At 48.6% G+C, this 24,326-nt stretch overlaps 1 protein-coding gene across 11 annotated transcripts in view; it reads left to right on the top strand.

Annotated features, from left to right (window-relative positions):
* The window catches only part of POU2F1 (POU class 2 homeobox 1), a 127,644-nt gene that overhangs the window by 61,893 nt on the left and 41,425 nt on the right, over window positions 1-24,326 (top strand). For 8 of the 11 annotated variants that reach the window (XM_083171588.1, XM_083171594.1, XM_083171587.1 and 5 more), the window contains exons 2-4: window positions 14,675-14,737; window positions 15,826-15,926; window positions 22,072-22,125. In XM_083171588.1, coding sequence (XP_083027714.1) covers window positions 14,683-14,737; window positions 15,826-15,926; window positions 22,072-22,125 — 210 coding nt within the window. In that variant the 5' untranslated portion in view covers window positions 14,675-14,682. The remainder of the gene's footprint in view (window positions 1-14,674; window positions 14,738-15,825; window positions 15,927-22,071; window positions 22,126-24,326) is intronic. The other 3 variants (XM_083171595.1, XM_083171591.1, XM_083171596.1) reach the window with 1 other exon arrangement.

Genomic DNA, 24,326 nt, shown 5'->3' with positions numbered 1-24,326 from the left:
CCATTGGGTATGGACCATAAGTGTCCTACTGTAGGTTATGTTGGGGTATAGTGTCCTATCTGTATAAGGTGTAATGGTATTATGGCCAGTGGTCAGGACATGTTGGGGTGTAGCGTCCTATGTCTGTATAGGGTGTAATAGATGTATTATGGCCAGCGGTCAGGACATGTTGGGGTGTAGTGTCCTATGTCTGTATAGGGTGTAATAGATGTATTATGGTCAGCGGTCAGGACATGTTGGGGTGTAGTGTCCTATGTCTGTATAGTGTGTAATAGATGTATTATGGGCAGCGGTCAGGACATGTTGGGGTGTAGTGTCCTATGTCTGTATAGGGTGTAATAGATGTATTATGGCCAGCGGTCAGGACATGTTGGGAGTGCAGTGTCCTATGTCTGTATAGGGTGTAATAGATGTATTATGGCCGGTGGTCAGGACATGTTGGGGTGTAGTGTCCTATGTCTGTATAGGGTGTAATAGATGTATTATGGCCTGCAGTCAGGACATGTTGGGGGGGTAGTGTCCTATGTCTGTATAGGGTGTAATAGATGTATTATGGCCTGCAGTCAGGACATGTTGGGGGTGTAGTGTCCTATGTCTGTATAGGGTGTAATAGATGTATTATGGCCGGCGGTCAGGACATGTTGGGGTGTAGTGTCCTATGTCTGTATAGGGTGTAATAGATGTATTTGGCCGGCGGTCAGGACATGTTGGGGGTGTAGTGTTCTATGTCTGTATAGGGTGTAATAGATGTATTAAGGCCAGCGGTCAGGACATGTTGGGGGTGTAGTGTCCTATGTCTGTATAGGGTGTAATAGATGTATTATGGCCAGCGGTCAGGACATGTTGGGGTGTAGTGTCCTATGTCTGTATAGGGTGTAATAGATGTATTATGGCCAGCGGTCAGGACATGTTGGGGTGTAGTGTCCTATGTCTGTATAGGGTGTAATAGATGTATTATGGCCAGTGGTCAGGACATGTTGGGGTGTAGTGTCCTATGTCTGTATAGGGTGTAATAGATGTATTATGGTCGGCGGTCAGGACATGTTGGGGTGTAATGTCCTATGTCTGTATAGGGTGTAATAGATGTATTATGGCCAGCGGTCAGGACATGTTGGGGTGTAGTGTCCCTATGTCTGTATAGGGTGTAATAGATGTATTATGGCCAGTGGTCAGGACATGTTGGGGTGTAGTGTCCTATGTGTAGCTGAAATCCGTGCTTGCACTGTGCACTATTTGCCTGTTGCACACTCTCTCGCACACCCCTGTGAAGTGGATTTGATAAATAAATGTACCTTATATGCGGTTTGGGAATTAGGCAGAAGCGATGCGATACTGATCACTGTACTGTATGCGATACTATACTATGACTATCCATGTGTCAACTTAAGACCTGTCAACCTTGAGTGGTCGACCATCGTATCCCAGCATTATGTGCTGATATATGTGGCGCTGAATGTGTTGATGGTCCATTTGCATGGGGCATTATCTGTCTGGGCGGCGGCTTTCTATTAATCTGCATCATCTCAGATTAGCGATCCTTCCTGAATTAGGCCCTAAATTCCATATTTTAAGATTTTTTATTTTTTGGGGGGATGGCGCAGCTGAGAAGCTAAATTTCGTGGAGCCCCAGAATATGCTATTTAAGGATAGGTATATCCTCACTAGGTGATTCATCGCGCCCTACGGGCGCTCTTCACACCGTCGTAAGGGGCTGCGCCCCCTTAATTTGTGAACATTTGTATATGAGAAAGATGGTTAGAATTGTATGAAAGATGCCTGTATTGCAACTTCAGTTATAGGTGAAATGTGTTACATAGAGAGCATATGATGTGGAAGGGGGTGTGTATTGTTTTGTTTAATTAAAAAGCGGTTACAGAGTAAGATGTACATTGATAGTGTGGAGGGTACAGTGACATTTGTGGGTGTGGGGGGCTGTGTGTGCATGTTGTTTAGGTGTGTGTGCGTGCAATAGTATAGTAGGGTGTTTCTGAGTCAGCGGCTCCCCACTGGCAGAGGTCACGACACAGGAAAACAGGAGGCTGGGTAGTGATAGGGGTGTGTGGGAATAAGGGGGACTAAAGAGGAGGGTGGGAGATACTGTGCTGCTTCTGCCAGTGGGTGAGGGTCCAGCGTGGCAGCAGGAGAGCAGGAAGCTGGGTAGTGATAGGGGTGTGTGGGCATACGGGGGACTAAAGAGGGGCTTAGGGGTGCCGTGAATTGTGGGAGGGGCGTGGGGGGTGCCCTGAATCAAGGGAGGGAGGGGGCGCAGGTGTCTGCGAATCGCGGGAGAGGGCGGGGGTCCGCAAAGCGTGGGAGGGTGCGTGAATTGTGCGAGGTGGGGTTGCGAATTGGGGGAGGGGGGGTGACGTGTATCGTGGGAGGGGGCGTGAATCGCGGGAGAGGGTGCGCGGGGGGTCAGAGAATTGCGGGAGGGGGGGGGGGGCACGGGGCGCGATGAATCACCTAGTGCATTGGTTAAATATTCTTGTAGAAGGATGGTAGGATGTTGCTGTCATTCAGAATGCATTTACATAAACAGTAATAGTAGCAGTAAAAGATCTGACTTAAAACACCTACAGTAAAATTATACAAAGAATTGGTTGATGATGTCTAGGTTGACGTGCACATAGTTGTCACTGGAAAAAAATTGCCACAAGAAAAAATCAACACAGAAAGGTCAACACATGTAAATGTTGACATAAGTGTGGCACTTCATTGGTGTCCATGTCGACACATATGAGATGAATATGAAAACATTCAAAAAAAAGAAAAATAAATCTTCAAAAACTCATGTCAACCTTTTTCATTGTCGACCATAGCCGTGTCAGTGTTTTGCATGTGCCATTTAATCCTGGGGTTGCCGTGAATCACGCGCGGGGGTGGGGGAGGGAGGAGGTGAGGGGTGTCCGCGAATCACGGGAGGAGGGGTTGTGGGTGGATGCCGTGAATTGCAGGAGGATGGGTCGCGGGGGGGGGGTGTGGGTGCCGCGAATCGTGGGATGGGGGGTCGCGGGGGCGGGGGGTTGCCGCAATGACAGGAGGGGGGGGTCAGGGGTGGGGAATCGCGGTCGTGGGGGGCACCGTGAACCGCGGTAGGGGGGGTCGTGGGGGGGCACCGTGAACCGCGGGAGGGGGGCCCGGGGGTTGCCGCGAATTGCAGGAGGGGGGGGGGGGTGGTGTCACGGGATGGGGCCGCGAATCGCGGGAGTCCCCGGGGTGCCGAGAATTGCGGGGGGTGTGCTGCAAATCGCGGGAGGGGGGTCGCAATGGGGGGTGCCGCGAATCGCCACAAGAAAAAAATCAACACAGAAAGGTCAACACATGTAAATGTTGACATAAGTGTGGCACTTCATTGGTGTCCATGTCGACACATGAGAAGGAATATGAAAACATTGAAAAAGTGAAAAATAAATCTTGTCAACCTTTTTCATTGTCGACCATAGCCATGTCAGTGTTTTGCATGTGCCATTTAATCGTGGGGATGCCGTGAATGGGGGGGGGGGGGGGGGGGGAGGTGTATACCCAACATGACCCTCTCCAGGAGGGACACATTGCTCTGTTTCTGGACTTTCTTCTTAATTTATGGATTACCATCACCTGTGCTTAAACACCTTTCTTATCAATTACCCTGTTTAAAATGACAGGTGATGACAATCATAAATTAAGATGGAAGTCCACAAACAGAGCATTCTGTCCCTCCTGGAGAGGGTCATGTTGGGAGGTATGGAGGTGTGGGGCGCTCACCTGGTGTGTCTGGTGAGTAGCTGTGTCTTTGCTGTGTAACATGGAGAGGCAGAGAGGGTGTCTGGCACTGTCTGTGGGCTCACTGGGCTGGTTCTCTGTCATGTGAGTCAGAGGCTCCACCCAGGGTTATATCTCCAGACACACTTTGAGTGACAGTTGTAGCCAAATATATAAGAGATATCCCAGCATGCCTTGCATCAGTTTCAGCATGTCCAAATAGCAAAGCTAAGGCAAGGCATGCTGGGATGTGTAGTTCATGAACAGCGTATTGCCCACCCCTGCCGTAGACCGTTTCCATGGCCAGTGCTAGAGGAATGCTGGACTATCTGCTACTCAGGCCTAGATGTTGTACTTTGGGTCTGCACCACTGTGAGAATGTTGGGAGGTTCGGAGCAGTGGCGGTTGGTATCTCCCTGCCCTATGGGAGCACGGTAATGTGCCTGATCTAATACCTGGCTGTGTATGTTGGTTTCAGGCTTCGCTCTTAGCTGAGTTCTTACACTGCTGCAGCTCATAGCCCGTCCCTTTTTATATATAGCTCATACAGATCCATTCTCCTGCCAGATCCGCTCTGCATTTACATCCCTTCTTACACCAGCTGCAAGATGGACATGATACTATTTTTATGTCTTGATGTAGCAGAGAAACGTATTGAATGTCGCAGAAAATATCCTTTGTAAACCGCATCAACAATGCCCCGTTCATCCTCTGTACAGTGACACGGCCGCAACCAAAGTACAGTACATGGTATATGGAAATGGACTGCGTGATATACTTTATAAATGTCCACTGAGGCTAATGTATGCGCTAAAGCATCGCAGATTGGTTACTATGAGGTAAGCCTTGTATGGATATATTACATAAGATATACAGGCATGTGCAGGCCATTCAGGGGGCTTCTAATGGGCAGTGATATATCATTGTGCGCTTACAAACTTCAGGCTTTAATAAACCGTAAAACCTCCGTATCGAAGGCATAGACGCAATACATTCGCAGTATCTGCAATACCCATTGGGTCCACCTCTGGGTACCGATAAGGCAATGATGTAGTGCCTACAGAATGTCTGCCCCGGCTGTGTATAGGGGACACACTCATGATGTGTAGTGCCCTCAGAATGTCTGCCCCGGCTGTGTATAGGGGACACACTCATAATGTATAGTTCCCTCAGAATGTCTGCCCCGGCTGTGTATAGGGGACACACTCATAATGTGTAGTGCCCTCAGAATGTCTGCCCCGGCTGTGTATAGGGGACACACTCATAATGTGTAGTGCCCACAGAATGTCTGCCCCCGCTGTGTATAGGACACAAGCATGATGTGTAGTGCCAATGGAATGTCTGCCCCCGCTGTGTACAGGAGACACACTCATGATGTGTAGTGCCCACAGAATGTCTGCCCCCGCTGTGTATAGGGGACACACTCATAATGTGTAGTGCCTACAGAATGTCTGCCCCTGCTGTGTATAGGACACAAGCATGATGTGTAGTGCCCACAGAATGTCTGCCCCCGCTGTGTATAGGACACAAGCATGATGTGTAGTGCCCACAGCATGTCTGCCCCTGCTGTGTATAGGACACACTCATGATGTGTAGTGCCCACAGAATGTCTGCCCCCGCTGTGTATAGGGGACACACTTACGATGTGTAGTGCCCACAGAATGTCTGCCCCTGCTGTGTATAGGACACAAGCATGATGTGTAGAGCCAATGGAATGTCTGCCCCCGCTGTGTACAGGGGACACACTCATGATGTGTAGTGCCCACAGAATGTCTGCCCCCGCTGTGTATAGGGGACACACTCATAATGTGTAGTGCCTACAGAATGTCTGCCCCTGCTGTGTATAGGACACAAGCATGATGTGTAGTGCCAATGGAATGTCTGCCCCCGCTGTGTACAGGGGACACACTCATGATGTGTAGTACCCACAGAATGTCTGCCCCCGCTGTGTATAGGACACAAGCAGGATGTGTAGTGCCCACAGAATGTCTGCCCCAGCTGTGTATAGGGGACACACTTACGATGTGTAGTGCCCACAGAATGTCTGCCCCCGCTGTGTATAGGGGACACACTCATGATGTGTAGTGCCTACAGAATGTCTGCCCCCGCTGTGTATAGGACACAAGCAGGATGTGTAGTGCCCACAGAATGTCTGCCCCGCTGTGTATAGGAGACACACTCATGATGTGTAGTGCCTACAGAATGTCTGCCCCCCGCTGTGTATAGGACACACTCATGATGTGTAGTGCCCACAGAATGTCTGCCCCCGCTGTGTATAGGACACAAGCAGGATGTGTAGTGCCCACAGAATGTCTGCCCCCGCTGTGTATAGGACACAAGCAGGATGTGTAGTGCCCACAGAATGTCTGCCCCCGCTGTGTATAGGGGACACACTCATGATGTGTAGTGCCCACAGAATGTCTGCCCCCACTGTGTATAGGACACACTCATAATGTGTAGTGCCCTCAGAATGTCTGCCCCAGCTGTGTATAGGGGACACACTTACGATGTGTAGTGCCCACAGAATGTCTGCCCCCGCTGTGTGTAGGGGACACACGCATGTTGTGTAGTGCCCACAGTATGTCTGCCCCCGCTGTGTATAGGACACACGCATGATGTGTAGTGCCCACAGTATGTCTGCCCCACGCTGTGTATAGGACACAAGCATGATGTGTAGTGCCAATGGAATGTCTGCCCCCGCTGTGTACAGGGGACACACTCATGATGTGTAGTGCCCACGGAATGTCTGCCCCTGCTGTGTATAGGGGACACACTTATGATGTGTAGTGCCCACAGAATGTCTTCACCTGCTGTGTATAGGACACAAGCATGATGTGTAGTGCCCACAGAATGTCTGCCCCCCACTGTGTATAGGACACACTCATGATGTGTAGTGCCCAAAGTATGTCTGCCCCTGCTGTGTATAGGGGACAGACTCCTGATGTGTAGTGCCTACGGTATGTCTGCCCCCGCTGTGTATAGGACACACTCATGATGTGTAGTGCCCTCAGAATGTCTGCCCCCGTTGTGTATAGGGGACACATTCATGATGTGTAGTGCCCTCAGAATGTCTGCCCCTGCTCTGTATAGAACACTCATGATGTGTAGTGCCCTCAGAATGTCTGCCCCTTCTGTGTATAGGACACACTCATGATGTGTAGTGCCCACAGAATGTCTGCCCCCTCTGTGTGTAGGGGACACACTCATGATGTGTAGTGCCCACAGAATGTCTGCCCCCGCTGTGTATAGGACACACTCATGATGTGTAGTGCCCACAGAATGTCTGCCCCCGCTGTGTATAGGACACACTCATGATGTGTAGTGCCCACAGAATGTCTGCCCCCGCTGTGTATAGGGGACACACTCATGATGTGTAGTGCCCACAGAATGTCTGCCCCCGCTGTGTATAGGACACACTCATGATGTGTAGTGCCCACAGAATGTCTGCCCCTGCTTTGTATAGGACACACTCATGATGTGTAGTGCCCACAGAATGTCTGCCCCTGCTTTGTATAGGACACACTCATGATGTGTAGTGCCCACAGAATGTCTGCCCCCGCTGTGTATAGGACACACTCATGATGTGTAGTGCCCACAGAATGTCTGCCCCCGCTGTGTATAGGGGACACACTCATGATGTGTAGTGCCCACAGAATGTCTGCCCCCGCTGTGTATAGGGGACACACTCATGATGTGTAGTGCCCACAGAATGTCTGCCCCCGCTGTGTATAGGACACACTCATGATGTGTAGTGCCCACAGAATGTCTGCCCCCGCTGTGTATAGGAGACACACTCATGATGTGTAGTGCCCACAGAATGTCTGCCCCCGCTGTGTATAGGGGACACACTCATGATGTGTAGTGCCCACAGAATGTCTGCCCCCGCTGTGTATAGGACACACTCATGATGTGTAGTGCCCTCAGAATGTCTGCCCCCGTTGTGTATAGGGGACACATTCATGATGTGTAGTGCCCTCAGAATGTCTGCCCCTGCTCTGTATAGAACACTCATGATGTGTAGTGCCCTCAGAATGTCTGCCCCTTCTGTGTATAGGACACACTCATGATGTGTAGTGCCCACAGAATGTCTCCCCCTGCTTTGTATAGGGAACACACTTATGATGTGTAGTGCCCTCAGAATGTCTGCCCCTTCTGTGTATAGGACACACTCATTATGTGTAGTGCCCACAGAATGTCTCCCCCTGCTTTGTATAGGGGACACACTTACGATGTGTAGTGCCCACAGAATGTCTTCCCCTGCTGTGTATAGGACACAAGCATGATGTGTAGTGCCCACAGAATGTCTGCCCCCCACTGTGTATAGGACACACTCATGATGTGTAGTGCCCAAAGTATGTCTGCCCCTGCTGTGTATAGGGGACAGACTCCTGATGTGTAGTGCCTACGGTATGTCTGCCCCCGCTGTGTATAGGACACACTTTTGATGTGTAGTGCCCTCAGAATGTCTGCCCCCGCTGTGTATAGGGGACACATTCATGATGTGTAGTGCCCTCAGAATGTCTGCCCCTGCTCTGTATAGGACACACTCATGATGTGTAGTGCCCTCGGAATGTCTGCCCCTTCTGTGTATAGGACACACTCATGATGTGTAGTGCCCACAGAATGTCTCCCCCTGCTTTGTATAGGGAACACACTTATGATGTGTAGTGCCTACAGAATGTCTGCCCCTGCTGTGTATAGGGGACACACTCATGATGTGTAGTGCCTACAGAATGTCTGCCCCCGCTGTGTATAGGACACACTCATGATGTGTAGTGCTCACAGTATGTCTGCCCCCGCTGTGTATAGGACACACTTATGATGTGTAGTGCCCTCAGAATGTCTGCCCCCCGCTGTGTATAGGACACACACATGATGTGTAGTGCCCACAGAATGTCTGCCCCTGCTGTGTATAGGGGACACACGCATGATGTGTAGTGCCCACAGAATGTCTGCTCCCGCTGTGTATAGGGGACACACTCATGATGTGCAGTGCCCACAGAATGTCTGCCCCCGCTGTGTATAGGACACACTCATGATGTGTAGTGCCCACAGAATGTCTGCTCCCGCTGTGTATAGGAGACACACTCATAATGTGTAGTGCCTACAGAATGTCTGCCCCTGCTGTGTATAGGACACACTCATGATGTGTAGTGCCCACAGAATGTCTGCCCCCGCTGTGTATAGGACACACTCATGATGTGTAGTGCCCACAGAATGTCTGCCCCTGCTTTGTATAGGGCACACACACATGATGTGTAGTGCCCACAGAATGTCTGCCCCTGCTTTGTATAGGGCACACACACGTGTAGTGCCCACAGAATGTCTGCCCCCTGCTGTGTATAGGGGACACACTCATGATGTGTAGTGCCCACAGAATGTCTGCCCCTGCTGTGTATAGGAGACACACTCATGATGTGTAGTGCCCACAGAATGTCTGCCCCCACTGTGTATAGGGGACACACTCATGATGTGTAGTGCCCACAGAATGTCTGCCCCCGCTGTGTATAGGAGACACACTCATGATGTGTAGTGCCCACAGAATGTCTGCCCCTGCTGTGTATAGGGGACACACTCATGATGTGTAGTGCCCACAGAATGTCTGCCCCCACTGTGTATAGGGGACACACTCATGATGTGTAGTGCCCACAGAATGTCTGCCCCTGCTGTGTATAGGGGACACACTCATGATGTATAGTGCCCTCAGAATGTCTGCCCCGGCTGTGTAGAGGGGACGGGTTGGGATCATTTGGTCTATTGCATTATGGTCGAAAGTCATTAGGTCGAATCCATTAGGTCGACATGCTAAAAGGTCGACATGACTCTAGGTCGACATGGGAAAAGGTCGACATGATTCTAGGTCGAAAGGTCATTAGTTCGACAGGTCATTAGTTCGACAAGGTCATTAGTTCGACATTGTCTATGTCGACATTCACAAGGTCGACATGGGGTTTTTCACTGTTTTTTTACCTGAATGTCAACACAGTCGACATGGACACAGTTTAAAGTGCACTGCATCCCCTCGCATCGCTCGCTGCGCTCGCAATGCGTCGGGCACGGTGCCTCGCTACGCTCGGCACACTATTTTATTCTCCCACCACGCCCTAGTGGATGGTAGGGCATGAAATACCGCCTGTCGGCACATGTTGGCTCAAAAAACAGTGAAAAACTCCATGTCGACCTTGTGAATGTCGACATAGACAATGTCGAACTAATGACCTTGTCGAACTAATGACCTTTCGAACTAGAATCATGTCGACCTTTTCCCATGTCGACCTTTTAGCATGTCGACCTAATGGATTCGACCTAATGACTGTCGACCATAATGCAGTAGACCAAATGACCGCATCCCATAGGGGACACACTCATGATGTGTAGTGCCCACAGAATGTCTGCCCCCTCTGTGTGTAGGGGACACACTCATGATGTGTAGTGCCCACAGAATGTCTGCCCCCTCTGTGTGTTTGGGACACACTCATGATGTGTAGTGCCCACAGAATGTCTGCCCCCGCTGTGTATAGGACACACTCATGATGTGTAGTGCCCACAGAATGTCTGCCCCCGCTGTGTATAGGACACACTCATGATGTGTAGTGCCCACAGAATGTCTGCCCCCGCTGTGTATAGGGGACACACTCATGATGTGTAGTGCCCACAGAATGTCTGCCCCCGCTGTGTATAGGACACACTCATGATGTGTAGTGCCCACAGAATGTCTGCCCCCACTGTGTATAGGGGACACACTCATGATGTGTAGTGCCCACAGAATGTCTGCCCCCGCTGTGTATAGGGGACACACTCATGATGTGTAGTGCCCACAGAATGTCTGCCCCCGCTGTGTATAGGACACACTCATGATGTGTAGTGCTCACAGAATGTCTGCCCCCGCTGTGTATAGGAGACACACTCATGATGTGTAGTGCCCACAGAATGTCTGCCCCCGCTGTGTATAGGGGACACACTCATGATGTGTAGTGCCCACAGAATGTCTGCCCCCGCTGTGTATAGGACACACTCATGATGTGTAGTGCCCACAGAATGTCTGCCCCTGCTTTGTATAGGACACACTCATGATGTGTAGTGCCCACAGAATGTCTGCCCCCGCTGTGTATAGGACACACTCATGATGTGTAGTGCCCACAGAATGTCTGCCCCCGCTGTGTATAGGGGACACACTCATGATGTGTAGTGCCCACAGAATGTCTGCCCCCGCTGTGTATAGGACACACTCATGATGTGTAGTGCCCACAGAATGTCTGCCCCCGCTGTGTATAGGGCACAAGCATGATGTGTAGTGCCCACAGAATGTCTGCCCCCGCTGTGTATAGGAGACACACTCATGATGTGTAGTGCCCACAGAATGTCTGCCCCCGCTGTGTATAGGGGACACACTCATGATGTGTAGTGCCCACAGAATGTCTGCCCCCGCTGTGTATAGGACACACTCATGATGTGTAGTGCCCACAGAATGTCTGCCCCCGCTGTGTATAGGGGACACACTCATGATGTGTAGTGCCCACAGAATGTCTGCCCCCGCTGTGTATAGGACACACTCATGATGTGTAGTGCCCACAGAATGTCTGCCCCCGCTGTGTATAGGACACACTCATGATGTGTAGTGCCCACAGAATGTCTGCCCCCGCTGTGTATAGATTGGTATCCAGCCCCTTGGTCGACACGAAGAATGAACTACATACCCTAGGTTGACACTTACAGGTCGACATGTGAATGGTCGATGCTCAAAAGGTTGGCACAAGTTACAAGCTTTTCATGTTTTCTTTTGTTTATACAGACTTGGTTCATCCTTTACTATACAAGTGGGCATAGAGTGTTATGGTATATTAGATCTAAAGTGCCTTGGTCTACAATCATATAGTCGACATGGTCCAAAGGTTGACATGGTATACTGGTATACGTTGCAAGAGGCCAAAGATTGATAACCAGGTTGATACCCCAGAATCCTGAATGTTAAAGCTTTGACATGTAAAATAATGACCGGTGTAGCACAAATCTGAAAGCAGATTGTCCAATGAAAGGTAGTAACCCATATGCAACAACTGTTGTCTCGTGTTCTGATTAAAGTGTTAATAGAGTGCGGAAAGTGATATAAGCTATGTTTCCATATACTTCTAGAAAGAGGCACTGCGCTATCAGAGGCGGGGGGGGGGGGGGGTATGCAGTAAACATTGCTTGTTTTACATGCAGTTTCTGCTGTTCTGTCATCTAGCCACATGGCGCTGGACTCGTGCTGACTGCGTCTCGTGTTCTGGCTTTCCTGCAAATCAGCGACAAGCTGTTTCCGCTCACACCTGCTACTTTCTGGAGTCATTTCAAGATCTGGAATTGTTTCAGCCACAGAAACTCTGCTGCTTTCCTACCAGTATGTTGTCATCACCAAATGAGTGTGATCCGGGAGTCACTGTTATAAGCACTTATTTCAGTGATGCATGGATACGTACAGCCTCCAACACAAGATTTGTTTTTATATCCTGTTTTCCCAATTACTAAATTTAATTCTGTGCCCCCTTCTGCAGAACTTTTATAGGCATTGCCAGTTGTGCGGAAGCTATTCAATTGTTTTGCATGTGCAGTCCCATGCTGATTGGCTGAATTCTTGAGCGAGAATGCAAGGAATTAGTCACGTTACGCAGTTTCTCCCGTGCGAAATGCTCTGCAGTTACAGCATCCCCGGCGCTCGCACCCGCTCTAAATCCTACTTGATGCAGATTTCTGCTTTCCCCTAAGAAGGGTGCTGGCAGTAATCCACGGTACAATAAGTGCAGCCTTTGGGCTTGTTGTGCGAAACAATTGAATAGTTTTAGTTGGGGATAAACTCCCACAAACAATTGTGTTGCCCCCATAGACATTTTTGTTACTGCCCGCTCTGTCTTGGGCCCCTGCTGCCTTAGGGCGGACGGACAGACATCGAAATTCGCCAAGCACAAAACAATAAAATGGCTGCTTTGATACAGAGAAATAGGGGCCTTCTGTACTAACTAACGAACGGGTAACTATTTTATCCCAGAAATTTCCGAAGAGCTTTGTTCGTGTCTGAAAAGGAGACTATAGGCGATCACAGATGACGAGCAGCCACCGAGCGTTGATTCCGCTCTGTAAAATGGCACAGTGGGCAGCACTGGTGCCTCACATATCTGAGGCCGTTTGTTAGATTCATGCCCAACTCCAAATGCACACTGTTAGTTTAATTGGCCACTAATTAAAATGTACTTGCTTGTGTGCGTTAGGTAATGTAAACTGTACGCTTCAGTGGTGCAGGGACTGTGGGGAATGGAACAGCGTGCTAATTAGTGGTACTTTATAAATAAGCAACAAAGGGGGTATTTCATTGTTTTGGGCGCTTAGAATTCCCATCTAAAATGACAAGTGCGATCGAATTATTTGCACAGCCAGTCGCTCATTGGTAGCTATAGGTGCATTCTCGTATCTGATTGGTTGCTATGGCCAACGTTCCATTTTCGATAGATCTCCCATCGGAATAAATGTACCCCAAGTGTCGGTACAAGAATGGTCTTTCTACTGGGATAACACACAGGTTTGTGTGTTATTGCTCTCATTGTGGGCCTAGCTGGCCGCCGCTCCTCTCCGTACTGATCTCCTGCGTCCGCTCATTTTTCAGCGACGCTACACTTTGTAAATTGGGATAATTTGCCAAAAAAGCTGCTCAGGGCCATAAACAAGCCATTGCCATGGAGATGCCCAAAGGTCTGCAATGGGGAACAGCCATGCAGTCTCCAGCACAATATAAATTATATCTAACCCGATATATAGTGTTCCAGACTTGGGGGGATTAACTAGCGTCTGAAACATAACCTGTAGGGAACTGCTGAGGCACACACGGGTGGCAATGAAGATACATTTCTTTCCTTTTTTTTATTTCTTTTTCCTTAAATGCTGGAACATCGCTTTATTAGCTGGTGATCTCTCCTAGTTCCCACAATTTCATCCAATTCAAGTGATCTGTAGTCAGTGTGTGGTGCCAGTGGCATCTACAATACTGCAGTTTGATTGATTGCGCCCCTAGTAAGATCTGTGTGTTTTTTTTTTGCTTTATGTAAAGGAACAACAAATTGTATCCAACCGGTGGTGCTCAACCTAGGACGGCCACACGGGGAGAGCTCAATCATTACAGGATGCACTGCCAGTGGGGGCGTGGCCAGTGTGTGCAGTACCACAAAGTAGGATTTCACACCAGTGGGGGCGTGGCCAGTGTGTGTGTGTGTGTGACTAAGGATGACTAAGTGGGGGCGTGGCCAGTGTGGTCCGTGCTGGAAAGCAGGATGCACCGCCAGTAGAGACGTGCCCATTGTGTGCAGTGCCACGAAGCCCCTGCCATGTAAATAAATGTGGTCTTAGAAAGCAAATACTTCTCCGTAGTTCCCTTTACTTTTGTATTAAATAAAAATATATACTTACGTTGCCTAGATGCAGCGGCAAGGGCGTAACTACCATAGGTGCAAGGGGTGCAGCTGCTATGGGGCCCAGAGCTGAAGGGTGCCCCTCTTTGCTGTCTAAGTAATATGTTTTACATATATTAATCACCATCAGTTGCTAAATAGGGGGCCCTTACAAACTTTTGCTATGGGGCCTACGAATATCTCGGTACGCCAGCGGCCCAGTCTGTCTACGCAGAACTAGATCCATAGGGCAAAGGTCACCACAGGCTGTGCATGACTATTCAGGAGCTGCGAGAATACAACACAATCGGGGGGATCGCTGTATCCGTTTCTGCGTGGTTGTTTAATACAATGGCCTCTCCCCACACCATGCAGTAATTGCCCAACCCTGCGGCATTACTACCCAAAATGTGTTTTAGGGATTGTAAGCCGTTAGCAAATTGTCTTAAATTATAGTAATTTTTTTTTATTATTGATCTCCTTTAAAACACGACATTATTTTATTCTGTCCCACACAGATGCAAGAATGAACAATCCGTCAGAAAACAGTAAATCAGCAGAAAGCGGAGATGGAAACACAGGTGAGCTGCTGCTAAAGTTCTCAGCAAAATATTACTTTATGCCTCCACCACATGGAACGGATTGGATGTGTCCTGTCTGTCTGTGCTGCCGCACATAGCAAATAATCCTGAGCATTTTGGATTTTTTTTTTTATGTTAATCACTTCATTTTCTTGTATCTAAAATGTGCAGCCGTAGGGGAGAGAAATCGCCCAACCATCCAATGATTTCTCTCCCCTAAAAGTCTAAACTGACTTTTTTATTTGCTTTGGTGAAGTGTGATGTCAGCCACCTGCCTCCGGCAGGTATCGGCCCACCCGCGTTCCCAGGGGTACGCCCAGCGTTTTTTGTTGACGCCCAAACACTGGGCGTTCCCCTGATCCTTCCGCCTGCCCCCCTTGGAGCGCACGGCTTGGCCAGTGTGAAACTGGCTGAAGCCATCCGCTCCTGGGGTCTGCACATGCGCGAGCATACGCAGACCCCCCAACATCGGAACGGGGACGAGATTTGTCCTCTTCCAAATGATATTGACTCGGCCAAAGTATCAACCAACTAGCTCCTAACTGTCGTTTTTCAAACATTGCCTGTGGCATGGCGTTCAAGAGCTGGTTGGCTGCTACTTTATCTCCTTACATGGCTTAATTAAATACACCCCATAGTCATTGGAGCCCTAAACAGGGTGATTTGAGTATAGACATATGTGTGATACAGCTGTATACATAGTTGGGGTCTTTAGGCATTGCCACAAGGGAAACTGATACCTGCTACTTTCATAATACAGTACATTTACCTTCCAATGTCTTCTGTTAGTGTTCGCTAGTAGCACAGTGAGTTCTGGCTGCACTAAAGCTTCCGGTGTAATGTCGGTGCCAGGGACAAGGGAATATGAAGTCCCTTCTCCAAGGCCACAAGACGCAGACTCTGAGATTGAAACCTGGGAACCAAAGGAAATCTGCTTCTTTTATTTTCTGCGCAGTCGGCGCCGGTGCTGCTATTATGTCATTATTATCATTTACATCCTTATATCATGATGTTTCCCGTGATTTATCAACAGTTAGCATTGTCACAGATGGAAAGTGCAGATTGTAACGTTCTGAGGTTCTTTGCAGGCGCACAGACAAACGGTCTGGACTTTCAGAAGCAAGCGATACCTGTCGGAGCGGCCATCACATCAGCCCAAGCACAGGCCTTTCTCGGACACCTCCACCAGGTAAGAGACCCACACATGACCTTTCCAGTATATTATGTTTGATCAATAAGGAGTGATTCTGCAGTGCTACAGCGTCATTTGCCACGTGCACGGTCACAGACATCCCCAAATGCTCTAGAGGGTTCTGCGCTTGAGAGCTTACACTCTAGACCAGATTATCCTCCCCATACAGTGAGCATCCAGCTGGGCAGGGTAACTGTTGTGCAGGTTTATATGGATACAGGCTGGGCTGGAGAGCTCTATTCAGTGCTGCGGAAGGCGGCTTTCTACCATTTTCGCCGGACAAACTCCTCTAGCAGCATTTTCAGCTGCAGTAGCGCCGCGCGGCCTCCGTGTTTTTCTAGATGTTTGCTCCCAGAGCAGCTCTTTATTCCGCTGCACAATGAACATTGCTTCCACAAAGGCTGCGTAGACGTTCAGTTTGTAAACGGTAAAGCTGGTGAAAGCGGTTGCTGCGTACCGCCACTTAATACATCACAGGAAGGATCTCCCTACCGTGTTGGGGGGGGGGGGGAGTGCAGTCATGTTGGATTAGGCGGGTGATTTATGTGTCCTTCCTATAGTAAACACTGTTCCGTCTTAAATTAAATTTCCTAATACCAGGAATCTACGGCTCAGAACTTTTGAAATATCAATTTCTAGTACAATTGGCCGGGGCCTTTCGGAGCGGAAGGCGGCCACGATTCTCAGTGATTTTCTGTAAGCTCTGTTGATGCAAGCAAAGATAGGAGAACACTCTGTAAATAAGCATTCCATCCGATGCGGCTCATTTATTGCTGGAGATTGATCAGATGTTTGCTGTGCGCACAGCCCCGCAGATTAATGTGACCCGTTATTACACGCCACCACTTTGCAACACCATTGGGATTAAAGTCCTCTGAGCGTTTAAGGAATAGGGTTTACATTTTCAAAAGCTTCTAAAAGTCAAAAGAGGTGATCTCGCCCCTAGCAACCGATCAGATTCTGTCATTTTCTTGGATGCAATAGAGGGATGATGGGCAGTATCTGGTTGCTATTGGCAACATCACCTCTTTTCATTTTTAGAAGCGTAAATTTACCTCCAGGATTGCACAATAATTTGTGGCATCAGACCCTCGCGGCCAGCATATTTAGTGTTTTGGTTGGTTGAAACACAATCGCACCTTCCTAAAGCAATAAATACACTTTGGCAGCAATCTTTATTTTATAGACTCCCAGATGGCTTACTCGGCCTCTCTCCACTATCATTTGCATAGCACTGGCATGGAGGGGTTGAAGCATATTCAAAAACAAATGAGTAGACCGGGGTTTCCCAAACTCCGTCCTCGAGACAAACTAACAGTCCAGGTGTTAAGGATATCCCTGCTTTATCACAAATAAGCATGGATAACAAACTGAGGTACTAATTCAGTCTCCTCTGTTTAGGAATTTCCTTAAAACCTGGATTGTTTGGGGACGTAGGGCCTGATTCAAGTTTGAATTCTGCCCCGTTAGCGATTGTGCAGGTCTGCGCATGTACGAATATACGCGCGTGCAGACCCCCTGTGCGAATGCTTTTGGCACGATTTACACATCACGGCGTTCTCATGGGCAGTGGGAGGGGAGGGGGCTGTTGCAGGGGGAACGCCCACGTTTTATTGGCGCCCCCGTGAAAATGCTGGGCGGGCGCAGGTGGGTCCATGCCTGTTCAAAATTAATTTGATGGTCTGAGATCATCAAGTGATTTTTTGCCCCATGCGGCCGCGTGCGAGTTGATGTGTAAGCATACATGCGGGCGGTGTTTTATCTGTTCCCTAGCCTGCGAACATACGCAGTCTAGCAAACAGGTCTGAATCAGGCCCATAGTTTGAGAAAGCGCTATAGATTCATAGTGGTAATTCGGTCATAATATAAATAAGGGAGACATTCTATTGCGTGCTCCCGAAAAAGATGCACAATTCAATTAGGTACTGTATGCCAGCTCACACTGATCGCAGCGTGGTTGGGCAACTTTTGTCCATAGATAACTGTGTGTGAAAAGCATGAAGTGGGGTACAGGAAGACCCTTCCTGTACCCCAATTAACTGACAAATGTGTTAGCATAATCCTAAGGAAGGCTACTAATGGGCTTAAAGAAAGTACTGGATACAATTTTGTACAAAAAAGGAAAATCTAAAACGCAAGCATTTTCGTTTAGGTGTATAATGAGTTAAAAATACAAAAAAAAAAAAGGAGCCGAAAAGTGATTATGGGTCATTTTGGGCAACTACAAAAATTAGATTTTGGGGTAATTTGAGGCCACAATCATTATTGCCACAATTAAGCTAAATGAAACCATCCAAATGTGTAATTGGTCATTAGGGGTGTGTGCAAGGGGTTTTGAGGCAATTCCAATCATTTTAAACTTTATCCTACTTTTTTCACCTGCTCGGGGATGCGAACACCTGAAAAGGAAATGCGAGTTTGGAATTGAATTGCAAATGTAATCTGCTGTGTGAGTACAGGGTATATACAGCTTGCAGGGTCACCTAATGGAATTCCATGCCCCTTTCCCACTGCAGGTCTTAAACGGTATATTGCCGTTTTTCCCCCTTTCTAAACGTTTAAGGCTGCAGTGAAGCGCCAGAGTTGATTTACCGGTTAAAGATAACTGGTATTTTAACACGTTTAAAAAGCAGAGTCCTACACGTTTCAAAGCCGTTTTTTAGGCAGTGGGAATGCCTGTTAAAATGCCTGTTAAAATTTATTTAAGATCCTGCACTAGTCCCCCCCCCACCTGCCAGCTGGTACCCTCGCTTCCTCCCCCCCTGCCCTGGTAGCTTGCGCCCCCCCCCCCTCCCCTGGTACCTTGCAGCAGGGTAGGCAGTGGGCGTAGTCCGCAGGTCCCAGGGTGATTGCTGAAAGCATCATGCAGGAGGAGGCTGGGGCACAGACAGCGGGGGCTCTGGGGATCTGGGCAGCGCGTCCGTGCTCAGGAGGAGAATGCGGAGGAAGGTCCATTAGGAGATTGTCATTTCATCGGCGGGGGTCCCTGCCCGAATGGGAAATGGTGGAGCCGTTCATTAGCGGCTCATTAGATATGCACATATCTAATGAGCCGCTAATTAAATATGTGCATATTTAATGAACGGCTCCGCTATTTCCCATTCGCGGCAGGGACCCCCGCCAATGAAATGACAATCTCCTAATGGACCTTCCTCCGTGTCCTCCTCCTGAGCACTGACGCGCTGCCCGGATCCCCAGTGCCCCCGCTGTCTGTGCACCAGCCTCCTCCTGCATGATGCTTTCAGCAATCAGTCTAGGACCTGCCGACTATGCCCGCTGCCTACCATGCTGCCCGGATGCAAGGTACCAGCTGCAAGGTACCATGGGAGGGGGGGGGGAGCAAGCTACCAGAGCAGGGGGGGGAGGGTACCAGCTGGCAGGTACGGGGGTGGGAGGGGGGGGGCAGGACAGGTACCACCAGGGGACACGAGGGGTTTATACGGTATTACTGCAATGTGAATGGTACTTAAACGGTATTTAAAACGGTAATCTACTGCAATGTGAAAGCTATTACCGTTTTAAATAGCGTTTAAAAATACCGGTTCTTTAAACGGCTTGGCAGTGGGAAAGCAGCATAAGTGTATGAATGAAGGGGATGGTGGAGCGTCACTACTAGAGCATTGTGAGTTTTGTATTGTTTTATGCTCAGTATACGCAGTGTGTACAATAAGCACTGACTGTGTGCTAAAGATAACGGTACCTAGGGACAGTTGCTGAGACACAACAGCGATGCGTAGGGGGCTTGTTTTGTAGCCATAGCAGAGAGTAGGTCATCATGTTACTGTGCAGAAAATTTACGTCTGTCCAGCAGACGCTTTACTAGAATTGTGTGATACACACTAGATGATATTGTGAACAATATCACTGAGAAAGGGGCTTCAGACCAATATCATTCACAACATTGTCTAGTGTGTGCCCTCAATATCGTTAGCCATGTGTGAATCTGCAGGTCGTTAGCAATGTTTGATGTATTGTGAACATGCAGGTCCTGGTGACGTCATTGTACGATATCGCCGTCCGGTATCGTTCAGCATGTACACCCAACATTGGGACCCGCGGACAATATTGTTATTTATATTGGCCGCGGCCCCTGTCGTTTAGCGTGTATGGGGCTTTAGGGATACTTCCAGCAGACGACATGGGTTACATGTAATGAGAAGGACTAGGTGATCCTAGTGCAAAAAATTTGCACCCTTCTCCTATAATCTCCAGAATCAAATTGACAAGTAAAAAGGCTTAAGATAAAGAGCGAGAGTCTGGTCTAGGGAGACAATAAATAATCAAAATTTTGCTCCATATTCACTACAGAAGATGATTGGGATGGGCCACAGCTAAGTTACAAGGACCTTCGTAGAAATGATATAGTTGAAAGTACATTTACAGAGTAGAGGGTCCGAACAGAACTCTCAAAACGGAATCTGAATACATCCATGGAGCCAGATGACTGTACAAGATGTGCTGGTAGCACCATTAACAGAACTATTCAACCATTTATTAGATGCAGGTGCAATTCCAGAAAACTGAAAAAGAGCAAATGTGACACCAGTGCACAAAAGTGGAAGCAAGGAAGAGGCAAGCCACTACAGACCAGTGAGCATTACATCAGTAGTAGGGAAATGATTGGAAACACTAATCAAAGAAAGATGTGGCAAGTACTTTAAATCCAGCTTGGATTTACTTGTTGAAGAACATGCCAAACACTTCTTACTGACTTTATTGAGTGGGTGTCTAAAGTAAGTAAAACATTAAGGTGAAGGGACCACGGATGTAGCTTATGTAGAATTTAGTAAGGGTTTTCACGTGGTCGCAGACTGATAAGTAAACTGGAAAGTGTGCAATTGGAGTCATAAGACTGTTGAATGTATAAGAACTTTTTGTAGGATACGAAATGGAGAGTTGTAGTAAATAAGGTTCAATCTCAGGAAGGCGTTTTATATCTTTTTCTGGTGACATTACAAATGGTATTGAATGGAAAGGTATACAACAGGGGGTACTTGTTTCCTAGAACGGCCACACCGATTTTGATCGGGTCGATCGCATCGCATGCAACCAAATCGCATGCGATGCGACCGACGCGATGGCCCCGATTTTTACATTGATTGAAATGTGAATAGGGTCCCTGGGACCCTATTTTACATTGGATTCAATGTAAAATTCTCCCCAGACCCCAATTTTAACCCCCTCAACGGCACCCCACGATTTACGCCAACCCGAAGCGTGGCGAGCCCGCGAGGGGCGGCGGTACACGTCCTCCGACCTTTTCATACCCCTAGTATCCACGTCGGCGTGGAGTTGAGAATATAAAGTGTGGCGAGCCACCGAGCCCGAAGTGTGGCGAGCGCACGCGTATAACTTCACAGGTATACGCGTCCCCTCGCGGGGCTCGCTGCGCTTCGGGCTCGCCACACTTTATATTCTCAACTCCATGCCGACGTGGATAGTAGGGGTATGAAAAGGTCGGAGGCCGCGTACCGCCACGCTTCGGGTTGCCGTCAATCGTGGGGTGACGTTCACAATGGGGGGGGGGATATACAATGAGAAATGGCCCATATTGGCCCGTCGGGTGCCATGTTAATGCACCCGACCGACGCGATGGACCCGATTTTGCCTTTGCCGGCAAAATGGACCTGATTTCAAAGGAAATCGGGTCCATCGGGGGTAATCGTGTACCTTAAATTAAGGTTCACGATTACCCCCGATTGTGGCCGTTCTAGGAAACAAGTACCCAACAGGGTATACACACCAAAGATGAAGGTAGATTACAAGAATTGGCAAGAACGTGGTAGCTACAGTTTAATGTAAAAGAAAAAGGATTCTGGGGAAATCTGAGGAAATATGTCACTGAAAGGGTAGTAGATAAGTGGAATAGCCTCCCATCAGCGGTGGTAGAGGCTAACACAGTAGAGCAATGGTTGGCTATGCATAAAATATCTTTACATAGCACTGATTGAGTTAAAATTACCAAAAGGCAGATTAGATGGGCCAAGAGGGTCTTATTTGCCATCACATTCTATGTTTACTGATGCCACTTTTTAATTGCTGGTGCATTTCTCGGCCACACTGATCTGATGATCTTTGATAATAACAGGATGTTAGAAGCTGTTGCAGAGACTCACCTGCTGTGTTTGCGCTGTATTTGTAGGTCCAGCTCGCTGGCACAAGTTTACAGGCTGCTGCACAGTCCTTAAATGTACAGGTAAGAATTGTAACTGCTCTACCCGGGTAGAAGTAAAGCACAGGTGGCACAGATGCGGTAAACCAATCAATCAGTTTCCAATCACCTACACCTACCACATTGCAGACTTTACCCATATACATGAGTTTTCCTTCCTTTCATTGAGAGCGAGTGACATCACTTCCTGTTACGTGCCTTAGTGATGTCACTAGTTCCCCTTAAATGCATATGGCGGATATTGGATTGGCCGTCTCTGTAATTTGTCCACTGTAATATTTTGTTGCTCTAGGGTCCCGTTCAGTTGTGCTAGTTGCAACATGTTACAATGTAAGATAAGCTGACCCCTCTGTTTTTATGTGTTTTTACCTTAAAAAAAAAAAAAAAAAAGTTTTTTTTAAGGCTTGTTCTGACCTTATCCAATCCATTGTTTGGTTGTCAGGGGCTGATTCAGAGATGTATGCTATCCCGATGGTTCACGCAGTTCTCATATTGTGGGAGGACTGCTCATGGTGCAGTCCTCCAACTGCGAGTCTGCTCACAGATTCCCCAAGCCGCAGCATGATTGACCTGCTGCAGCATTTGGGGGTGGGTTGGTGGAGTGGGGTTTTTGTCGGTGCAGCGTTTATGGAAACAGAGGCCTGACGCCTCCCTTCCCTGGGAGGGACTTTGTGGCTGCACATGGATTTTCAGGCCTCACAAGCTGCCAGGGACCAGCCAGGCTGAGTGAGCCTCAGCTTACGTATCCTGGCCCGAACCAAACCAATGGTCGCGATGGTGATCTGAGGCAGCATCTACATACACTGCACGTGCAGTGCAGAAGGGGTCAACTTCATACAGACACCTCCGTTTATCTGAGTCAGCCCCTCAGTCCTCTGCAGTGTTACCTTCTCCAGTCACTGCCTTGTTGTGAGATTCACCCCAGTAGCCTACAGATATGTAAGCTATTCCATAGGGGCACCATGCACATAAGCCACTCAGTACCCATGGCAGCCTATTCAGCAAATGCATCTGCCAAGGACTAAGGCTACTGAGTAGACCAACAACATTCTGACTATGGACAGCCTGTTCTGTCCTTATGAAGACTCATCAGTATAGGATGTATAATTATTATGATGTTTGTTCGGTACTTGTTTCCTAGCACGGCCACACCGATTTCAATCGCGGTGATCGTGTCGGAAAAATCGCGTCGGTCGCATCGCATGCGACCAAATTGCATGCGATGCGACCGACCCGATTTTTACATTAATTCAAATGTGAATAGGGCCCCTGGGACCCTATTTTACATTGGATTCAATGTAAAGTATTCCCCAGACCCCCAATTTTACCCCCTCAATGGCACCCCACGATTGACGCCAACCCGAAGCGTGGCGAGAGCAGCGAGCCCGCGTGGGGCGGCAGTGCGCGTCGTCCGACCTTTTCATACCTCTACTATCCACGTCGGCGTGGAGTTGAGAATATAAAGTGTGGCGAACCCGAAGCGTGGCGAGCCCCGCGAGGGGATGCGTATATCTTGACAGGTATATGCGTCCCCTCGCGGGGCTCGCCGCGCTTCAGGCTCGCTGCGCTCGCCACACTTTATATTCTCAACTCCACGCCGACGTGGATAGTAGGGGAATGAAAAGGTCAGAGGACGCGCACCCCCGCCCCTCGTGGGCTCGCTGCGCTCGCCACGCTTTGGGTTGGCGTCAATCGTGGGGTGACGCTCACAATGGGGGGGCCATATACAATGTGAAATGGGTCATATTGGCCCATTTCACATTGTTTCCTATGTAAAATGGACTTAATCAAGTCCATCTCATCTTGTGCCATTATAATGGCACAAGACCGACGCGATGCTCCCGATTTCAATGTTAAAAATATTTTAACATTGAACCTATGGCAAAATCGCGGGCATCGCGTCGGGGGCCATGTTAATGCACGCGACCGACGCGATGCCCCCGATTTTGCCTTTGACGGCAAAATGGACCTGATTTCAAAGGAAATCGGGTCCATCGTGTCCATTGTGTACCTTAACTTTAAGGTACACGATGGGCGCGATTGTGGCCGTGCTAGGAAACAAGTACCGTTTGTTCTGCTGAATAAGAGTTATTTGTTTGCATATGGTTCTGTGGAATATGTGGGGACTGAGGGGGTTTGGTGATGGAGGTTTAAAGTACCCAGCCTTCCTATAGGGCATGATGGTGGCCAATAGCTTCCTACTGGTCAGCATGGTTTACTGAAGC

The sequence above is a fragment of the Crinia signifera genome, chromosome 2 (genome assembly GCF_055691185.1).
Source record: "Crinia signifera chromosome 2, ASM5569118v1, whole genome shotgun sequence".
Lineage (NCBI taxonomy): Eukaryota > Metazoa > Chordata > Amphibia > Anura > Myobatrachidae > Crinia > Crinia signifera.
The sequence above is the reverse complement of the archived record's forward strand: the minus strand, read 5'-3'. Positions and strand labels throughout refer to the sequence as shown.